This window comes from Nerophis ophidion, linkage group LG21, assembly GCF_033978795.1.
Source record: "Nerophis ophidion isolate RoL-2023_Sa linkage group LG21, RoL_Noph_v1.0, whole genome shotgun sequence".
Classification (NCBI taxonomy): domain Eukaryota; kingdom Metazoa; phylum Chordata; class Actinopteri; order Syngnathiformes; family Syngnathidae; genus Nerophis; species Nerophis ophidion.
Window position 1 is genome coordinate 22576920 of NC_084631.1, and position 19222 is coordinate 22596141.

The 19222-nt window shown below is 40.7% G+C and overlaps 1 protein-coding gene across 1 annotated transcript; it reads right to left on the bottom strand.

Moving 5' to 3' along the window:
- Window positions 1-332: 332 nt before the first annotated feature.
- mrps21 (mitochondrial ribosomal protein S21) lies at window positions 333-5891 on the bottom strand. Its single transcript, XM_061882178.1, has 2 exons — window positions 5728-5891; window positions 333-814 (listed from the first exon to the last, which is right to left on the bottom strand). Exons 1-2 carry the CDS (start codon window positions 5808-5810, stop codon window positions 634-636), a joined length of 264 nt encoding a protein of 87 aa, XP_061738162.1. The 5' UTR covers window positions 5811-5891; the 3' UTR covers window positions 333-633.
- Between the last annotated feature and the right edge of the window lie 13331 nt (window positions 5892-19222).

Consider the following 19222-nt stretch of genomic DNA (forward strand, 5'->3'; position numbering starts at 1 on the left):
CGCTTCTTGATGCTGCTATTATCGCATTGTAGGGGCTGGTCTCTTAAAGCTTTAGTAAAACTTGGTAGTATTGCTATTCTGTCTCGGTGGTCCTTCTTACTCAACATATATGTCATCCGAAAGAATTTGGGATTGACCAGTGTGTTTTATTCCCTGAGAGGAACGCAACACATTGTTTTTGCAGTTTACACAGTATTTTTTTTTCTGGATGAGCCATTAATTAACAATTTAAAACTATTTAAAAAGGTAAACTGATGTTAGGGACGACGGTAGAGAAACATTTTAACTACTAAATCATTTTTGTGACACAAGGATGATTCTATTGACAAATGTTTTGGATTTCAGTGAAGATCATTTTATGAGGTTTAATCAAAAAAATGTACATGGTGTGCACATACATGTGTATTTGCTGCAACAAATGAGATAACTTTTCCAGATGCAAAAGTTCTACTTTGCCAAGGATAAGCACAGCAATATTTCATATCAGAGTTTTGGCCATGAGAAAAAGGAGCATTTTCTTGCAAGATGATACAAATAGTTGCCCGTACTTCCATATGATGATACTAACATTGAGTTGCTGCTTTCTTTTTCCCAACCTGCTGACTCCAGTCCAATGAGAACACAGTCCTTTCATCACATCCCAACCCAGGGATCAGGTCTGTCTGTCACGGAGATGAAGGCAATTTTCCTGGCCATTTCAGTGTTGTAAATACGCTTGCAGCGCTCATAGCTCTTCCGTTGTCGCTCTCTGCAGGGCTTCTCATAGTACCGCTTGAGCTTCACCGCCTCAATGACCTTATCCTGGGTCAGGATCCTGAAATATATGCATATGTTCCGTGAACCCCAGAGGAATAAAACAGGAAGTATTTACCTTAAGTAGTTGGAAAATTTGTGTTAGGGAATTTTGACATTCTTCTTTGATGTTTACCAATGTTCGTATACGTTACCATATGTTCACAATTTCCTTTTGCACGTGTCTTTAATTCTGCAGGGTTTAAATGATTTTTGTTAACGGCATTTTTCAGTTGTATTATGTTTTGAGTATTTATGGTTTTGGATCATTTTTGTCTTTTTACGGAATTTTCAGCCAATTAAATTATTTTACCAGTGTTTACAGCAAATTCTTAATAATGACTGAATGTGCCAATGTTTCAGACATACAAAGAAACAATTCCATACATCAACTAAGATTAGATTAGTTGGTAGTATGGGGAACACAGATTCACCATTAATTAGTTTTTATTAACATGCAAATTAGTAACATATTGGCTCTTAATTAGTCATTATTAAGTATTAATGCCTTATTCTGCATGGCCTTATTATACAACCAGTAAGCCATTAACTAAGAGTCTTCCCTCAACAACCTCAGAATTATTGCTTATTAGTAACTCTAACCCTTATATGTTCCCCTAGTGTCCATAGTTGAATAGTTAAAGTGGCTGAAAATCATCAAATGCGAATATAATTTTGCAGCTTCAGTTTACATTTCATTTCGAATTGCACAACAATTTGCAAGATTAAACTTGATTATTTTACACAATTTGCCAATACGGGCTTTGATTGATTGATTCATACTTTTATTAGTAGATTACACAGTACAGTACATATTCTGTACAATTGACCACTAAATGGTAACACTCGAATAAGTTTTTCAACTTGTTTAAGTCAGGGTCCACGTTAATCAATTCAAGGTACAAATATATACTATTAGCATAATACAGTCATCACACAAGTTAATCATAATAGTATATACATTGAATTATTTACATTATCTACAATCCGGGGGTGGGATGAGGAGCTTTGGTTGATATCAGTACCGGTACTTCAGTCATCAACAATTTCAACAGAGAACTGGACATCAAAACAGTGTAGGTCTTACTTAGTAGGATATGTACAGCAGGCAGAGAACATAGTTAGTTCAGATAGCATAAGAACAAGTATATACATTAAAAATACATTTGATTATTTACATTAGGTTATTTACAATCCCGGGAGATGGGATGTGAATGGAAGAGGGTATTAGTATGGAAGTGTTGTTTGAGAGCGGTTCTGAAGGAGGATAGAGATGCACTTACTTTTACATCTGTTGGGAGTGCATTCCACATTGATGTGGCATAGGAGAATGAGTTAAGACCTTTGTTAGATCGGTATCTGGGTCTAAGGTGGTTTGTGGAGTTCCCCCAGGTGTTGTGGTTATGGCGGTCATTTACGTTAAGGAAGTAGTTTTACATGTACTTCAGTATCAGGGAGGTGCAGCGGATTTTATAGACTAGGCTCAGTGCAATTTGTTTTACTCTGTCCTCCACCCTGAGCCAGCCCACTTTGGAGAAGTGGGTTGGAGAGCTCTGGATCTATTATTAACCCAATATATTTATATTGGCAAACATTTTGTATTCTTTCTCTATTAATATGTATGTCGTGGTCAGATGATACATTTTTAGTTTCAGTTACACACATGCCTACAGTTGTAGATGTGGGATCTGAGCAGAGGATGTCGTTGTGGCTTGTGCAGCCATTTGAGACACTCGAAATGTTCAGCTGCAGACAGCACTCCTGCAACCAAGTTGTAACACAGGACATTGTTTTAGCGCAGGGGTGCCCATTTCGTCGATCGCAAGCTACCGGTCGACCGCGGAAGGTGTGTCAGTCGATCGCCAGCCAGGCTTTTAAAAAAAATAGACCTAAATATTAGCGATCATCAATCTTCACCAATACGTCACTTGATTGACATTTACGGCACCCGAGGGTCTTGTGAGATGACGCTGGCGGCTACGAGATCATTATTATGAGGTTTAAATAAAGAGTCTCGGAAAGCACGCCAGCTTTCCAAGACTCTTTATTTTGTCAGGGCAGGCAGCATGAAGCGGGGCTCTTATTGTGAAGATAGGAAATGTGCAGTCGGTCTTTAGGCTTTTGAAAGCAGGTACGGCGCGAGAGTCTGTTGAAATAAATGATAAATGGGTTGTACTTGTATAGCGCTTTTCTACCTTCAAGGTACTCAAAGCGCATTGACACTACTGCCACATTTACCCATTCACACACACATTCACACACTGATGGAGGGAGCTGCCATGCAAGGCGCCAACCAGCACACATCAGGAGCAAGGGTGAAGTGTCTTGCTCAGGACACAACGGACGTGACGAGGTTGGTACTAGGTGGGAATTGAACCAGGGACGCTCGGGTTGCGCACGGCCACTCTCCCCACTGCGCCACGCCGTCCCTAATAAAAAGTGTTTCTCGCCTTCCTCTCGGTCATTTTTTCATAATAATGATCTCGCAGCAGCCAGCGTCATCTCACAATACCTTCGGGTGCCGTGGATGTCAATCAAGCAAGCTACGGAATTTTCCGCCAATGTTTTTCTTGTAAAGTGTATGGAAGCTGGATAAATAAGATGCCAAAAACCAAGTATTGTTGTACAGAAAGGAGGACTTTTTTTCTCTTCCATTTGAAAATGTGGCCGTTATCATATACTGTCTGATTCCAAACAATTCAAGTCATCAGAATCAGGTAATACAGTATAGGCCAACTTATATTATTGTCTTCATGAAATAAAGATATCAATACGTGTTACACATGCTTGTATAATCATTAAACACATTTAACTTGTTAACAAAAACGTCTCTTTCATAAATAAATATAAATGATATATATGAATGAGGTAGTTCCCCTTGATTTGGTCAATTGAAAAGTAGCTCGCCTGCAGAAAAAGTGCGGGCACTCCTGTTTTAGTGAGTTTAGCAGCAACAATGTCTTTGGTGTGACCATGAAGGAAGAAAACATTAAGCAATCAGCTTCAGGACATGAATTGCTTAACGTGGACCCCGACTTAAACAAGTTGAAAAACTTATTCGGGTGTTACCATTTAGTGGTCAATTGTACGAAATATTTACTGTACTGTGCAATCTACTAATGAAAGTTTAAATCAATGAATCAATCAAACAGACAATAGGCAAATCATTAATATAGAGCAGGGGTCGGCAACCTTTACCACTCATTACACCTCCCAACACTCCCGTTTTTTCCGGAGTTTCCCGAATTCTCAAAGTATCTATTCTCGCGAATATCTGATGATATTCATCCATACAACAATAATAAGGGAGTGCTATGAAAGCGCTGCCTTTAACGCCCTCTACAACATGCACGAACAGCTTACCAGCTCAGTTACACGTTGTATGTGGCTTCTGCAGACGCATGCTCAATGCTGCAAGACATACTTGTTCAACAGCCATACAGGTTACACTGAGGGTTGTAATATAAACAACTTTAACACTCTTACTAAAATGCGCCACATTGTGAGCCTACACCAAACAAGAATGACAAACCCATTTTGGGAGAACATCGGCACTGTAATACAACACAAACACAACAGTACAAATACCCACAACTCTTCCTGGCTACGTTATACACACCCGCTAGCACCAAACCGCGACCACCTCAACCGACGCACGAAAGGGGGTTTGGTGCTAGCGGGTGTGTATAACGTAGCCAGGAAGAGTCAAGGATGCATGGGGTTATGGGTATTTGTACTGTTGTGTTTATGTTGTCTCATAGTGTGGATGTTCTCCCGAAATGTGTTTGTCATTCTTGTATGGCAAGGGTCGGGAACCTTTTTGGCTGAGAGAGCCATGGAAGCCAAATAGTTTAAAATGTATTTTCGTGAAAGCCATATAATATTTTTTTTAACACTGGATACAACTAAATGTCTGCATTTTTAAGTAAAACCAACATTAGGGTGTAACACGTCTGTTATTCTTTTTAATAACATTTTTATTCTGAAGCTAACTAATAATGAATAAAATACTTCTTACCATTCTTGACTTCTTGAACAGGTGCGATATAAAACGGATGGATGGATAAAAATGCATGAGAATTTTCTATATGTTGAACGTTATTTTTAACACTGATTACCAGTGGGATTTTTCATTACTTATTGTGTTGAGAAATGTCAGCTAAGATTTATCCAAGAGCCAGATCTGGCTCTAGAGCCATAGGTTCCCTACCCCTGTTGTATGGTGTGGGTTCACAGTTTGGCGCATATTAGTAACAGTGTTAAGGTTGTTTATATTACAACCCTTAGTGTAACCTGTATGGCTGTTAAACAAGTATGCCTGGCAGGTATGTGCGTGAGAAGACAAGAGCCACGTATAGCATGCGACCGGCCAACAAGCAGATAAAATTGTATAAAAGAGGGCGTGATGACATGTTAAAGAGGAAGTTGAAAGTGTATCCATCACGGTACGCACTCAATAATGTAGACCGGGTGAAGACCAGAGGATGTTGTGAATGAGTGATTCCCGGTAGAGGCACCAAACTCCGGAAACCTCCCAAAATAATCGGGGGGTCGTTGATCATGCAGCTGAGCCACATCAGAGTGACCAAAGACCCGCATGCGGCTCCGGAGCCGCGGGTTGCCGACCCCTGAATTATAGAGGGTCAATAAAAAATAAGCAGCGATAATACGCAGTAAGTCAATTATTTTAATATCTCTGAAAGTCAAAACAAATGTATGCTGTTTATCCAGCTATATATTGGACAATATAAAGAGATAGTTTATTCAAAAAAAGGTGAAATCTTTTGTAATTTGGGACCTCCTCGTCCTCGCCACAAAAACACCACTGCGCATGCGCACTACTTTGACATTGAGCGGAAAGTTAGCTTAGCAAACAGGCTGACGGGCGTAACTTCAATATGTCGATAAAAAAAAATATGACTAAACAACGTTTACTTGGTCAGATGTTTGTACGCCGCATCAACGTCGCCGTTTTGAACCATCACAGTCCGAGCCACGAAGCGAAGATGTCTCGACATGGTGATTCCGGTTGCGCCGAAAATAGCGACCGTGTAGAAAACATCGCTGGGTCGGTAGTTCCGGGTGTAGTTTTCCCAACCATTTAGCCACATTTGTTTATTTCATACATTAAATACATTTAAAACTAATTATAATGTTTTTGATATTTTTTTTGTAAAGGGTTTGTGTTTCGAATGACAGTTGCAAGAACACTGTAACTTTTTTTTTTGTTCATATACTGGATTAGATAACATAATGAATTGTACTTTAGCAAGGAAATTAAACACTGTTTTCAAAAAAAATAAAGGGTTTGTTACAGGTAAGTGTTGTATTAATTATTTACTTGTGTAAAATATACAGTCGTGGTCAAACGTTTACATCATACTTGCCAACCTTGAGACCTCCAATTTGGGGGGGGGGGGGGGGGGGGGGCGTGGTTAAGAGGGGACGAGTATAATTCACCAACTCGAGTATTTCATATATAAATATATATACATATATATACATATATATATATATATGTATGAAATATTTGACTTTCAATGAATTGTAACCATATATATTTATTTTATTATATATACAAATAAAATAAATAGTTGAATTTCAGACGGCACCTATCAAATACACAGTAATAAAAACACAGTTGTTCTACTAACTATACTGTGCTTGCTGGTTATAAAAAAAAACAACAACACTTACCTTTCACTATTTGAGTAACCTTTGTTCTGCCATGTGCGTGTTGTACTGGCGAGAGTCACTTGCCGCCAGGTGCACAACACCACGTAAATCGTTGGCCAATCAAAAAGCAACCCCATAACGCTATAGCCAACATTCACCAGGAGATGGCGACAGACAACATAGAACCACTCTATAACAGACGGCGTCGCCATGGCTGTAACGTCCTCGTTCTTCTGCTTCGTCACCTTGTGTGTGCAGTTTTTTATTAAAAATCCGTAGTTGTTGTAACGTGATTGGGCAGGCAAGCTGTTTATAGCACAGGAAAGCGGACGTGAAAACAGGCTGTCCCCACTCATGTCCGCATGGAGCTGGAGGGGACGTGAATTTGGGAGATTTCCGGGAGAAAATTTCTTCCGGGTGGTTTTCGGGAGAGGCGCTGAAATTTGGGAGTCTCCCGGAAATTCCGGGAGGGTTGGAAAGTATGGTTTACATACACTCGTGAAGAATATAATGTCATGGCTGTCTTGAGTTTCCAATAATTTCTACAACTCTTGTTTTTTTTTTGTGATGGAGTGATTGGATCACATACTTGTTGGTCACAAGAAACATTCATGAAGTTTGGTTCTTTTATTTATTTATTATGGGTCTACTGAAAATGTGACCAAATCTGCTGGGTCAGAAGTATACATACAGCAATGTTAATATTGGTTTACATGTCCCTTGGCAAGTTTCATTGCAATAATGCGCCTTTGGTAGCCATCCACAAGCTTCTGGTTACATTTTTGACCACCCCTACTGACAAAATTGGTGCAGTTCAGCTAAATTTGTTTGTCTGACATGGACTTGTTTCTTCAGGACTTTGGGTAGGCCATTCTATAACCTTAATTCTAGCCTGATTTAGCCATTCCTTTACCACTTTTGACGTGTGTTTGGGGTCACTGCCCTGTCGGAACACCCTCAACTGCGCCCAAGACCCAACCTCTGGGCTGATGATTTTAGGTTGTCCTGAAGAATTTGGAGGTAATCCTCCTTTTTCATGGTCCCATTTACTCTCTGTAAAGGACCAGTTCCATTGACAGCAAAACAGGCCCAGAGAATAAAACTACCACCACCATGCTTGATGGTAGGTGTGGTGTTCCTGGGATTAAAGGCCTCACCTCTTCTCCACCAAACATATTGCTGGGAATTGTGGCCAAATCATGTGTTGTCTTCTTTATAGCACGTATATAATACTTTAAAAGTTATTTTGATAGTAGGCTATTATAGCTAATATATATATAATATATATATAATATATCATGTGTTGTCTTCAATCCGGTTTCAGGGCAAATCACTCCACGGAGACAGCCCTCGCAAAAATGACTAATGATCTATTGCTAACGATGGATTCTGATGCGTCATCTATGTTGCTGCTCCTCGATCTTAGCGCTGCTTTCGATACCGTCGATCATAATATTTTATTAGAACGTATCAAAACACGAATTGGTATGTCAGACTTAGCCCTGTCTTGGTTTAACTCTTATCTTACTGATAGGATGCAGTGTGTCTCCCATAACAATGTGACCTCGGACTACGTTAAGGTAACGTGTGGAGTTCCCCAGGGTTCGGTCCTTGGCCCTGCACTCTTCAGCATCTACATGCTGCCGCTAGGTGACATCATACGCAAATACGGTATTAGCTTTCACTGTTATGCTGATGACACCCAACTCTACATGCCCCTAAAGCTGACCAACACGCCGGATTGTAGTCAGCTGGAGGCGTGTCTTAATGAAATTAAACAATGGATGTCCGCTAACTTTTTGCAACTCAACGCCAAAAAAACGGAAATGCTGATTATCGGTCCTGCTAGACACCGAACTCTATTTAATAATACAACTCTAACATTTGACAACCAAACAATTAAACAAGGCGACACGGTAAAGAATCTGGGTATTATCTTCGACCCAACTCTCTCCTTTGAGGCACACATTAAAAGCGTTACTAAAACGGCCTTCTTTCATCTCCGTAACATCGCTAAAATTCGCTCCATTCTGTCCACTAAAGACGCTGAGATCATTATCCATGCGTTTGTTACGTCTCGCCTCGACTACTGTAACGTATTATTTTCGGGTCTCCCCATGTCTAGCATTAAAAGATTACAGTTGGTACAAAATGCGGCTGCTAGACTTTTGACAAGAACAAGAAAGTTTGATCACATTACGCCTGTACTGGCTCACCTGCACTGGCTTCCTGTGCACTTAAGATGTGACTTTAAGGTTTTACTACTTACGTATAAAATACTACACGGTCTAGCTCCATCTTATCTTGCCGATTGTATTGTACCATATGTCCCGGCAAGAAATCTGCGTTCAAAGGACTCCGGCTTATTAGTGATTCCCAAAGCCCAAAAAAAGTCTGCGGGCTATAGAGCATTTTCCGTTCGGGCTCCAGTACTCTGGAATGCCCTCCCGGTAACAGTTCGCGATGCCACCTCAGTAGAAGCATTTAAGTCTCCCCTTAAAACTCATTTGTATACTCTAGCCTTTAAATAGACTCCCTTTTTAGACCAGTTGATCTGCCGTTTCTTTTCTTTTCCTTCTATGTCCCACTCTCCCGTGTGGAAGGGGTCCGGTCCGATCCGGTGGCCATGTACTGCTCGCCTGTGTATCGGCTGGGGACATCTCTGCGCTGCTGGTCCGCCTACGCTTGGGATGGTTTCCTGCTGGCTCCGCTGTGAACGGGACTCTCGCTGCTGTGTCTTGGATCCTCTTTGGACTGGACTCTCGCGACTGTGTTGTATCCATTGTGGATTGAACTTTCACAGTATCATGTTAGATCCGCTCGACATCCATTGCTTTCCTCCTCTCTAAGGTTCTCATAGTCATCATTGTCACTGACGTCCCACTGGGTCATTATTGTCACCAATGTCTCACTGGGTGTGAGTTTTCCTTGCCCTTATGTGGGCCTACCGAGGATGTCGTGGTGGTTTGTGCAGCCCTTTGAGACACTAGTGATTTAGGGCTATATAAGTAAACATTGATTGATTGATTGATTCATTATAACACTTACTGTATATAAGACTTTTAAAGTAATTTTGATAGTAGGCTATGATAGCTAATATAAACACTCACATCATGTGATGTCTTCATTATAACCCTCATACAATACTTTTAAAGTCATTTTGACTGTAGGCTATTATAGCTAATATAGACACTTTCATCATGTGTTGTCCTGATTATAACCCTTGTATAAGAATGTTAAAGTAATTTTGATGGGAGGCTTTTACAGCTAATATAGACACATCATGTGTTGTCTTCATTTTAACACTTATATAAGACTTTTAAAGTAATTTTGATAGTAGGCTATTATAGCTAATATAGACACTTACATCATGTGTTGTCTTCATTATAACAATTATATAAGACTTTTAAAGTCCTTTTGATTGTTGGCTATGATAGCTAATATAAACACTTACATCATGTGTTGTCTTCATTATAACCCTTATATAATACTTTTAAAGTCATTTTGATTGTAGGCTTTTACAGCTAGTATAGACACTTACATCATGTGTTGTCTTCATTATAACCCTTATACAATAATTTTAAAGTCATTTTGATAGTAGGCTATTATAGCTAATATAGACACCTACATCATGTGTTGTCTTCTTTATAACACTTATATAATATTTTAAAGTAATTTTGATAGTTGGCTATTATAGCTAATATAGACACTTACATCATGTGTTGTCTTCATTATAACACTTTTATAAGAGTTTTAAAGTAATATTGATAGTAGGCTATTATAGCTAATATAGACACTTACATCATGTGTTGTCTTCATTATAACACTTACTGTATATAAGACTTTTAAAGTCATTTTGATAGTAGGCTATTATAGCTAATATAAACAATTACATCATGTGTTGTCTTCATTAGAACACTTATATAAGAATTTTGAAGTAAATTTGATAGTGGACTTTTACAGCTAATATAGACACTTACACCATGCGTTGCCTTCATTTTAACACTTATATAAGACTTTTAAAGTCATTTTGATAGTAGGCTATTGTAGCTAATATAGACACTTACATCATGTGTTGTCTTCTTTATAACACTTATATAATATTTTTAAAGTAATTTTGATAGTAGGCTATTATAGCTAATATAGACACCTACATCATGTGTTGTCTTCTTTATAACACCTATATAATTTTGTATAGTAATTTTGATAGTTGGCTGTTATAGCTAATATAGACACTTACATCATGTGTTGTCTTCATTATAACACTTACTGTATATAAGACTTTAAAGATATTTTGATAGTAGGCTATTATAGCTAATATAAACAATTACATCATGTGTTGTCTTCATTATAACACTTACTGTATATAAGACTTTAAAGTCATTTTGATAGTAGGCTATTATAGCTAATATAAACAATTACATCATGTGTTGTCTTCATTATAACACTTACTGTATATAAGATTTTTAAAGTCATTTTGATAGTAGGCTATTATAGCTAATATAAACCATTACATCATGTGTTGTCTTCATTAGAATTTTGAAGTAATTTTGATAGTAGGCTTTTACAGCTAATATAGACACTTACATCATGTGTTGCCTTCATTTTAACACTTATATAAGACATTTAAAGTCATTTTGATAGTAGGCTATTATAGCTAATAAAGACACCTACATCATGTGTTGTCTTCTTTATAACACTTATATAATATTTTAAAGTAATTTTGATAGTTGGCTATTATAGCTAATATAGACACTTACATCATGTGTTGTCTTCATTATAACACTTTTATAAGAGTTTTAAAGTAATTTTGATAGTAGGCTATTATAGCTAATATAGACACCTACATCATGTGTTGTTTTCTTTATAACACATATAATTTTTTTAAAGTAATTTTGGTAGTTGGCTATTATAGCTAATATAAACACTTACATCATGTGTTGTCTTCATTATAACACTTACTGTATATAAGACTTTTAAAGTCATTTTGATAGTAGGCTATTATAGCTAATATAAACAATTACATCATGTGTTGTCTTCATTAGAACACTTATATAAGAATTTTGAAGTAAATTTGATAGTAGGCTTTTACAGCTAATATAGACACACCATGCGTTGCCTTCATTTTAACACTTATATAAGACTTTTAAAGTAATTTTGATAGTAGGCTATTATAGGTAATATAGACACTTACATCACGTGTTGTCTTCTTTATAACACTTATATAATATTTTTAAAGTAATTTTGATAGTTGGCTATTATAGCTAATATAGACACTTACATCATGTGTTGTCTTCAATCAATCAATCAATCAATCAATGTTTATTTATATAGCCCCAAATCACAAATGTCTCAAAGGACTGCACAAATCATTACGACTACAACATCCTCGGAAGAACCCACAAAAGGGCAAGGAAAACTCACACCCAGTGGGCAGGGAGAATTCACATCCAGTGGGAAGCCAGTGACAATGCTGACTATGAGAAACCTTGGAGAGGACCTCAGATGTGGGCAACCCCCCCTCTCTAGGGGACTGAAAGCAATGGATGTCGAGCGGGTCCAACATGATGCTGGGAAAGTTCAATCCATAGTGGCTCCAACACAGCCGCGAGAGTTCAGTCCAAAGCGGATCCAAGACAGCAGCGAGAGTCCCGTCCACAGGAGACCATCTCAAGCGGAGGCGGATCAGCAGCGTAGAGATGTCCCCAATCGATACAGGCGAGCGGTCCATCCTGGGTCCCGACGAGCGGTCCATCCTGGGTCTCAACTCTGGACAGCCAGTACTTCATCCATGGTCATCGGACCGGACCCCCTCCACAAGGGAGGGGGGGACATAGGAGAAAGAAAAGAAGCGGCAGATCAACTGGTCTAAAAAGGAGGTCTATTTAAAGGCTAGAGTATACAGATCAGTTTTAATGTGAGACTTAAATGCTTCTACTGAGGTAGCATCTCGAACAGTTACCGGGAGGGCATTCCAGAGTACTGGAGCCCGAACGGAAAACGCTCTATAGCCCGCAGACTTTTTTTGGGCTCTAGGAATCACTAATAAGCCGGAGTCTTTTGAACGCAGATTTCTTGCCGGGACATATGGTACAATACAATCGGCGTGATAGGCTGGAGCTAGACCGTGTAGTATTTTATACGTAATTAGTAAAACCTTAAAGTCACATCTTAAGTGCACAGGAAGCCAGTGCAGGTGAGCCAGCACAGGCGTAATATGATCAAACTTTCTTGTTCTTGTCAAAAGTCTAGCAGCCGCATTTTGTACCAACTGTAATCTTTTAATGCTAGACATGGGGAGACCCGAAAATAATACGTTACAGTAATCGAGACGAGACGTAACAAAAGCATGGATAATGATCTCAGCGTCTTTAGCGGACAAAATGGAGCGAATTTTAGCGATATTACGGAGATGAAAGAAGGCCGTTTTAGTAACGCTTTTAATGTATGACTCAAAGGAGAGAGTTGGGTCGAAGAAAATACCCAGATTTTTTACCGAGTCACCTCGTTTTATTATTTGGTTGTCAAATGTTAAAGTTGTATTATTAAATAGAGGTCGGTGTCTAGCAGGACCGATAATCAGCATTTCCGTTTTTTTGGCGTTAAGTTGCAAAAAGCTAGCGGACATCCATTGTTTAATTTCATTAAGACACGCTTCCAACTGACTATAGTCCGGCGTGTTGGTCAGCTTTAGGGGCATGTAGAGTTGGGTGTCATCAGCATAACAGTGAAAGCTAATACCGTATTTGCGTATGACGTCACCCAGCGGCAGCATGTAGATGCTGAAGAGTACAGGGCCAAGGACCGAACCCTGGGGAACTCCACACATTACCTTAACATAGTCCGAGGTCACATTGTTATGGGAGACGCACTGCATCCTATCAGTAAGATAAGAGTTAAACCAAGACAGGGCTGAGTCTTACATACCAATTCGTGTTTTGATACGCTCTAATAAAATATTATGATCGACGGTATCGAAAGCAGCGCTAAGATCGAGGAGCAGCAACATAGATGACGCATCAGGGTCCATCGTTAGCAATAGATCATTAGTCAATTTTGCGAGGGCTGTCTCAGTCGAGTGATTTGCCCTGAAACCGGATTGAAAGGTTTCACATAGTTTGTTAGACGTTAAGTGTTCATTTAACTGATCTGCAACAATTTTTTCAAGGATTTTCGAAATAAAAGGGAGGTGAGACACCGGTCGGTAGTTTACCATGAGGCCAGGATCGAGGTTAGGTCTTTTAAGGAGAGGAGGAATAATTATAACACTTTTATAAGACTTTTAAAGTATTTTGGATAGTAGGCTATTATAGCTAATATAGACACCTACATCATGTGTTGTTTTCTTTATAACACATATAATTTTTTTAAAGTAATTTTGATAGTTGGCTATTATAGCTAATATAGACACTTACATCATGTGTTGTCTTCATTATAACACTTACTGTATATAAGACTTTTAAAGTCATTTTGATAGTAGGCTATTATAGCTAATATAAACAATTACATCATGGGTTGTCTTCATTAGAACACTTATATAAGAATTTTGAAGTAAATTTGATAGTAGGCTTTTACAGCTAATATAGACACTTACACCATGCGTTGCCTTCATTTTAACACTTATATAAGACTTTTAAAGTCATTTTGATAGTAGGCTATTATAGCAAATATAGACACTTACATCATGTGTTGTCTTCTTTATAACACTTATATAATATTTTTAAAGTAATTTTGATAGTTGGCTATTATAGCTAATATAGACACTTACATCATGTGTTGTCTTCTTTATAACACTTATATGATATTTTTAAAGTAATTTTGATAGTTGGCTATTATAGCTAATATAAACACTTACACCATGTGTTGTCTTCATTATAACACTTTTATAAGACTTTTAAAGTATTTCGGATAGTAGGCTATTATAGCTAATATAGACACCTACATCATGTGTTGTCTTCTTTATAACACCTTTATAATTTTTTATAGTAATTTTGATAGTTGGCTCTTATAGCTAATATGGACACTTACATCATGTGTTGTCTTCATTATAACACTTACTGTATATAAGAATTTAAAGTCATTTTGATAGTTGGCTATTGTAGCTAATATAGACACTTACATCATGTGTTGTCTTCATTATAACACTTACTGTATATAAGACTTTTAAAGTCATTTTGATAGAAGGCTATGATAGCTAATATAAACAATTACATCATGTGTTGTCTTGATTATAACACTTAGTGTATATAAGACTTTTAAAGTAATTTTGATAGTAGGCTATTATAGCTAATATAAACAATTACATCATGTGTTGTCTTCATTAGAAAACTTATATATGAATTTTGAAGTAATTTTGATAGTTGGCTGTTATAGCTAATATAGACACTTACATCATGTGTTGTCTTCATTATAACACTTACTGTATATAAGTCTTTTAAAGTCATTTTGATAGTAGGCTATTATAGCTAATATAAACAATTACATCATGTGTTGTCTTCATTAGAACACTTATATAGGAATTTTGAAGTAAATTTGATAGTAGGCTTTTACAGCTAATATAGACACTTACACCATGCGTTGCCTTCATTTTAACACTTATATAAGAGTTTTAAAGTAATTTTGATAGTAGGCTATTATAGCTAATATAGACACTTACATCATGTGTTGTCTTCTTTATAACACTTATATAATATTCCATCCATCCATCATCTTCCGCTTATCCGAGGTCGGGTCGCGGGGGCAGCAGCCTAAGCAGGGAAGCCCAGACTTCCCTATCTCCAGCCACTTCGTCTAGCTCTTCCCGGGGGATCCCGAGGCGTTCCCAGGCCAGCCGGGAGACATAGTCTTTCCAACGTGTCCTGGGTCTTCCCCGTGGCCTCCTACCAGCTGGACGTGCCCTAAACACATCCCTAGGGAGGCGTTCGGGTGGCATCCTGACCAGATGCCCGAACCACCTCATCTGGCTCCTCTCGATGTGGAGGAGCAGCGGCTTTACGTTGAGCTCCTCCCGGATGGCAGAGCTTCTCACCCTATCTCTAAGGGAGAGCCCCGCCACCCGGCGGAGGAAACTCATTTCGGCCGCTTGTACCCGTGATCTTATCCTTTCGGTCATGACCCAAAGCTCATGACCATAGGTGAGGATGGGAACGTAGATCGACCGGTAAATTGAGAGCTTTGCCTTCCGGCTCAGCTCCTTCTTCACCACAACGGATCGATACAACGTCCGCATTACTGAAGACGCCGCACCGATCCGCCTGTCGATCTCACGATCCACTCTTCCCCCACTCGTGAACAAGACTCCTAGGTACTTGAACTCCTCCACTTGGGGCAGGGTCTCCTCCCCAACCCGGAGATGGCACTCCACCCTTTTCCGGGCGAGAACCATGGACTCGGACTTGGAGGTGCTGATTCTCATTCCGGTCGCTTCACACTCGGCTGCGAACCGATCCAGTGAGAGCTGAAGATCCCGGCCAGATGAAGCCATCAGGACTACATCATCTGCAAAAAGCAGAGACCTAATCCCGTGGCCACCAAACCGGAACCCCTCAACGCCTTGACTGCGCCTAGAAATTCTGTCCATAAAAGTTATGAACAGAATCGGTGACAAAGGACAGCCTTGGCGGAGTCCAACCTTCACTGGAAACGTGTCCGACTTACTGCCAGCAATGCGGACCAAGCTCTGACACTGATCATACAGGGAGCGGACTGCCACAATAAGACATTCCGATACCCCATACTCTCTGAGCACTCCCCACAGGACTTCCCGGGGGACACGGTCGAATGCCTTCTCCAAGTCCACAAAGCACATGTAGACTGGTTGGGCAAACTCCCATGCACCCTCAAGAACCCTGCCGAGAGTATAGAGCTGGTCCACAGTTCCACGACCAGGACGAAAACCACACTGTTCCTCCTGAATCCGAGGTTCGACTATCCGGCGAAGCCTCCTCTCCAGTACACCTTAATAAACCTTACCGGGAAGGCTGAGGAGTGTGATCCCACGATAGTTGGAACACACCCTCCGGTCCCCCTTCTTAAAGAGAGGGACCACCACCCCGGTCTGCCAATCCAGATGTACCGCCCCCGATGTCCACGCGATGCTGCAGAGTCTTGTCAACCAAGACAGCCCCACAGCATCCAGAGCCTTAAGGAACTCCGGGCGGATCTCATCCACCCCCGGGGCCTTGCCGCCGAGGAGCTTTTTAACTACCTCAGCGACCTCATCCCCAGAAATAGGAGAGTCCACTACAGATTCCCCAGGCACCGCTTCCTCAAAGAAAGACGTGTTGGTGGGATTGAGGAGGTCTTCGAAGTATTCCCTCCACCGATCCACAACATCCGCAGTCGAAGTCAGCAGAACACCATCCGCACCATACACGGTGTTGATAGTGCACTGCTTCCCCTTCCTGAGGCGCCGTATGGTGGTCCAGAATCGCTTCGAAGCCGCCCGGAAGTCGTTTTCCATGGCTTCCCCGAACTCTTCCCATGTCCGAGTTTTTGCCTCCGCGACCGCTAAAGCTGCACACCGCTTGGCCCGTCGGTACCCGTCCACTGCCTCCGGAGTCCTATGAGCCAAAAGAACCCGATAGGACTCCTTCTTCAGCTTGACGGCATCCCTCACTGCTGGTGTCCACCAACGGGTTCTGGAATTACCGCCACGACAGGCACCAACAACCTTGCGGCCACAGCTCCAATCAGCCGCCTCGACAATAGAGGTTCGGAACATGGTCCACTCGGACTCAATGTCCCGCACCTCCCTCGTGACATGTTCAAAGTTCTCCCGGAGGTGTGAATTGAAACTCTCTCTGACAGGAGACTCTGCCAGACGTTCCCAGCAGACCCTCACAATGCGCTTGGGCCTGCCAGGTCTGTCCGGCATCCTCCCCCACCATCGCAGCCAACTCACCACCAGGTGGTGATCGGTAGAAAGCTCCGCCCCTCTCTTCACCCGAGTGTCCAAAACATAAGGCCGCAAATCCGATGACACAACTACAAAGTCGATCATGGAACTGCGGCCTAGGGTGTCCTGGTGCCAAGTGCACATATGGACACCCTTATGTTTGAACATGGTGTTTGTTATCGACAAACTGTGACGAGCACAAAAGTCCAATAACAAAACACCACTCGGGTTTAGATCCGGGCGACCATTCTTCCCAATCACGCCTCTCCAGGTTTCACTGTCGTTGCCAACATGAGCGTTGAAGTCTCCCAGTAGGACAAGGGAATCACCCGGAGGAGCACTTTCCAGTACTCCCTCGAGTGTACCCAAAAAGGGTGGGTATTCTGAACTGCTGTTTGGTGCGTAAGCACAAACAACAGTCAGGACCCGTCCCCCCACCCGAAGGCGAAGGGAAGCTACCCTCTCGTCCACTGGGTTGAACTCAAACGTACAGGCTTTGAGCCGGGGGGCAACCAGAATTGCCACCCCAGCCCGTTGCCTCTCACTGCCGGCAACGCCAGAGTGGAAGAGGGTCCAGTCCCTCTCGAGAGAACTGGTTCCAGAGCCCTTGCTGTGCGTCGAGGTGAGTCCGACTATATCCAGCCGGAACTTCTCTACCTCGCGCACTAGCTCAGGCTCCTTCCCCCCCAGTGAGGTGACGTTCCACGTCCCAAGAGCTAGCTTCTGTAGCCGAGGATCGGACCGCCAAGTGCTCTGCCTTCGGCTGCCGCCCAGCTCACAATGCACCCGACCTCCATGGCCCCTCCTATGAGTGGTGAGCCCATTGGAGGGATGACCCACGTTGCCTCTTCGGGCTGTGCCCGGCCGGGCCCCATGGGAACAGGCCCGACCACCAGGCGCTCGCCATCGTGCCCCACCTCCGGGCCTGGCTCCAGAGTGGGGCCCCGGTGACCCACGTCCGGGCGAGGGAAATCTGGGTTCATTTCGTTGTAATTCCATAGAAGTCTTTGAGCTGCTCTTTGTCTGATCACTCACCTAGGACCTGTTTGTCTTGGGAGACCCTACCAGGGGGCATGAAAACCCCCAGACAACATAGCTCCTAGGATCATTGGGACACGCAAACTCCTCTACCACGGTAAGGTAGCAGCTCAGAGAGGAGTTATATATATATATATATATATATATAATATTTTCAAAGTAATTTTGATAGTTGGCTATTATAGCTAATATAGACACTTACATCATGTGTTGTCTTCATTATAACACTTTTATAAGACTTTTAAAGTATTTTGGATAGTAGGCTATTATAGCTAATATAGACACCTACATCATGTGTTGTCTTCTTTATAACACCTATATAATTTTTTATAGTAATTTTGATAGTTGGCTGTTATAGCTAATATAGACACTTACATCATGTGTTGTCTTCATTATAACACTTACTGTATATAAGACTTTAAAGTCATTTTGATAGTAGGCTATTATAGCTAATATAAACAATTACATCATGTGTTGTCTTCATTATAACACTTACTGTATATAAGACTTTTAAAGTCATTTTGATAGTAGGCTATTATAGCTAATATAAACAATTACATCATGTGTTGCCTTCAATTTAATACTTATATAAGACATTTAAAGTCATTTTGATAGTAGGCTATTACAGCTAATATAGACACTTACATCATGCGTTGTCTTCATTATAACACTTATATAATACTTTTAAAGTCATTTTGATAGTAGACTATTATAGCTAATATAGACACTTACATCATATGTTGTCTTCTTTGTAACACTTATGTGATACTTTTAGAGTCATTTTGATAGTGGGCTATTATTGCTAATATAGACAATTAC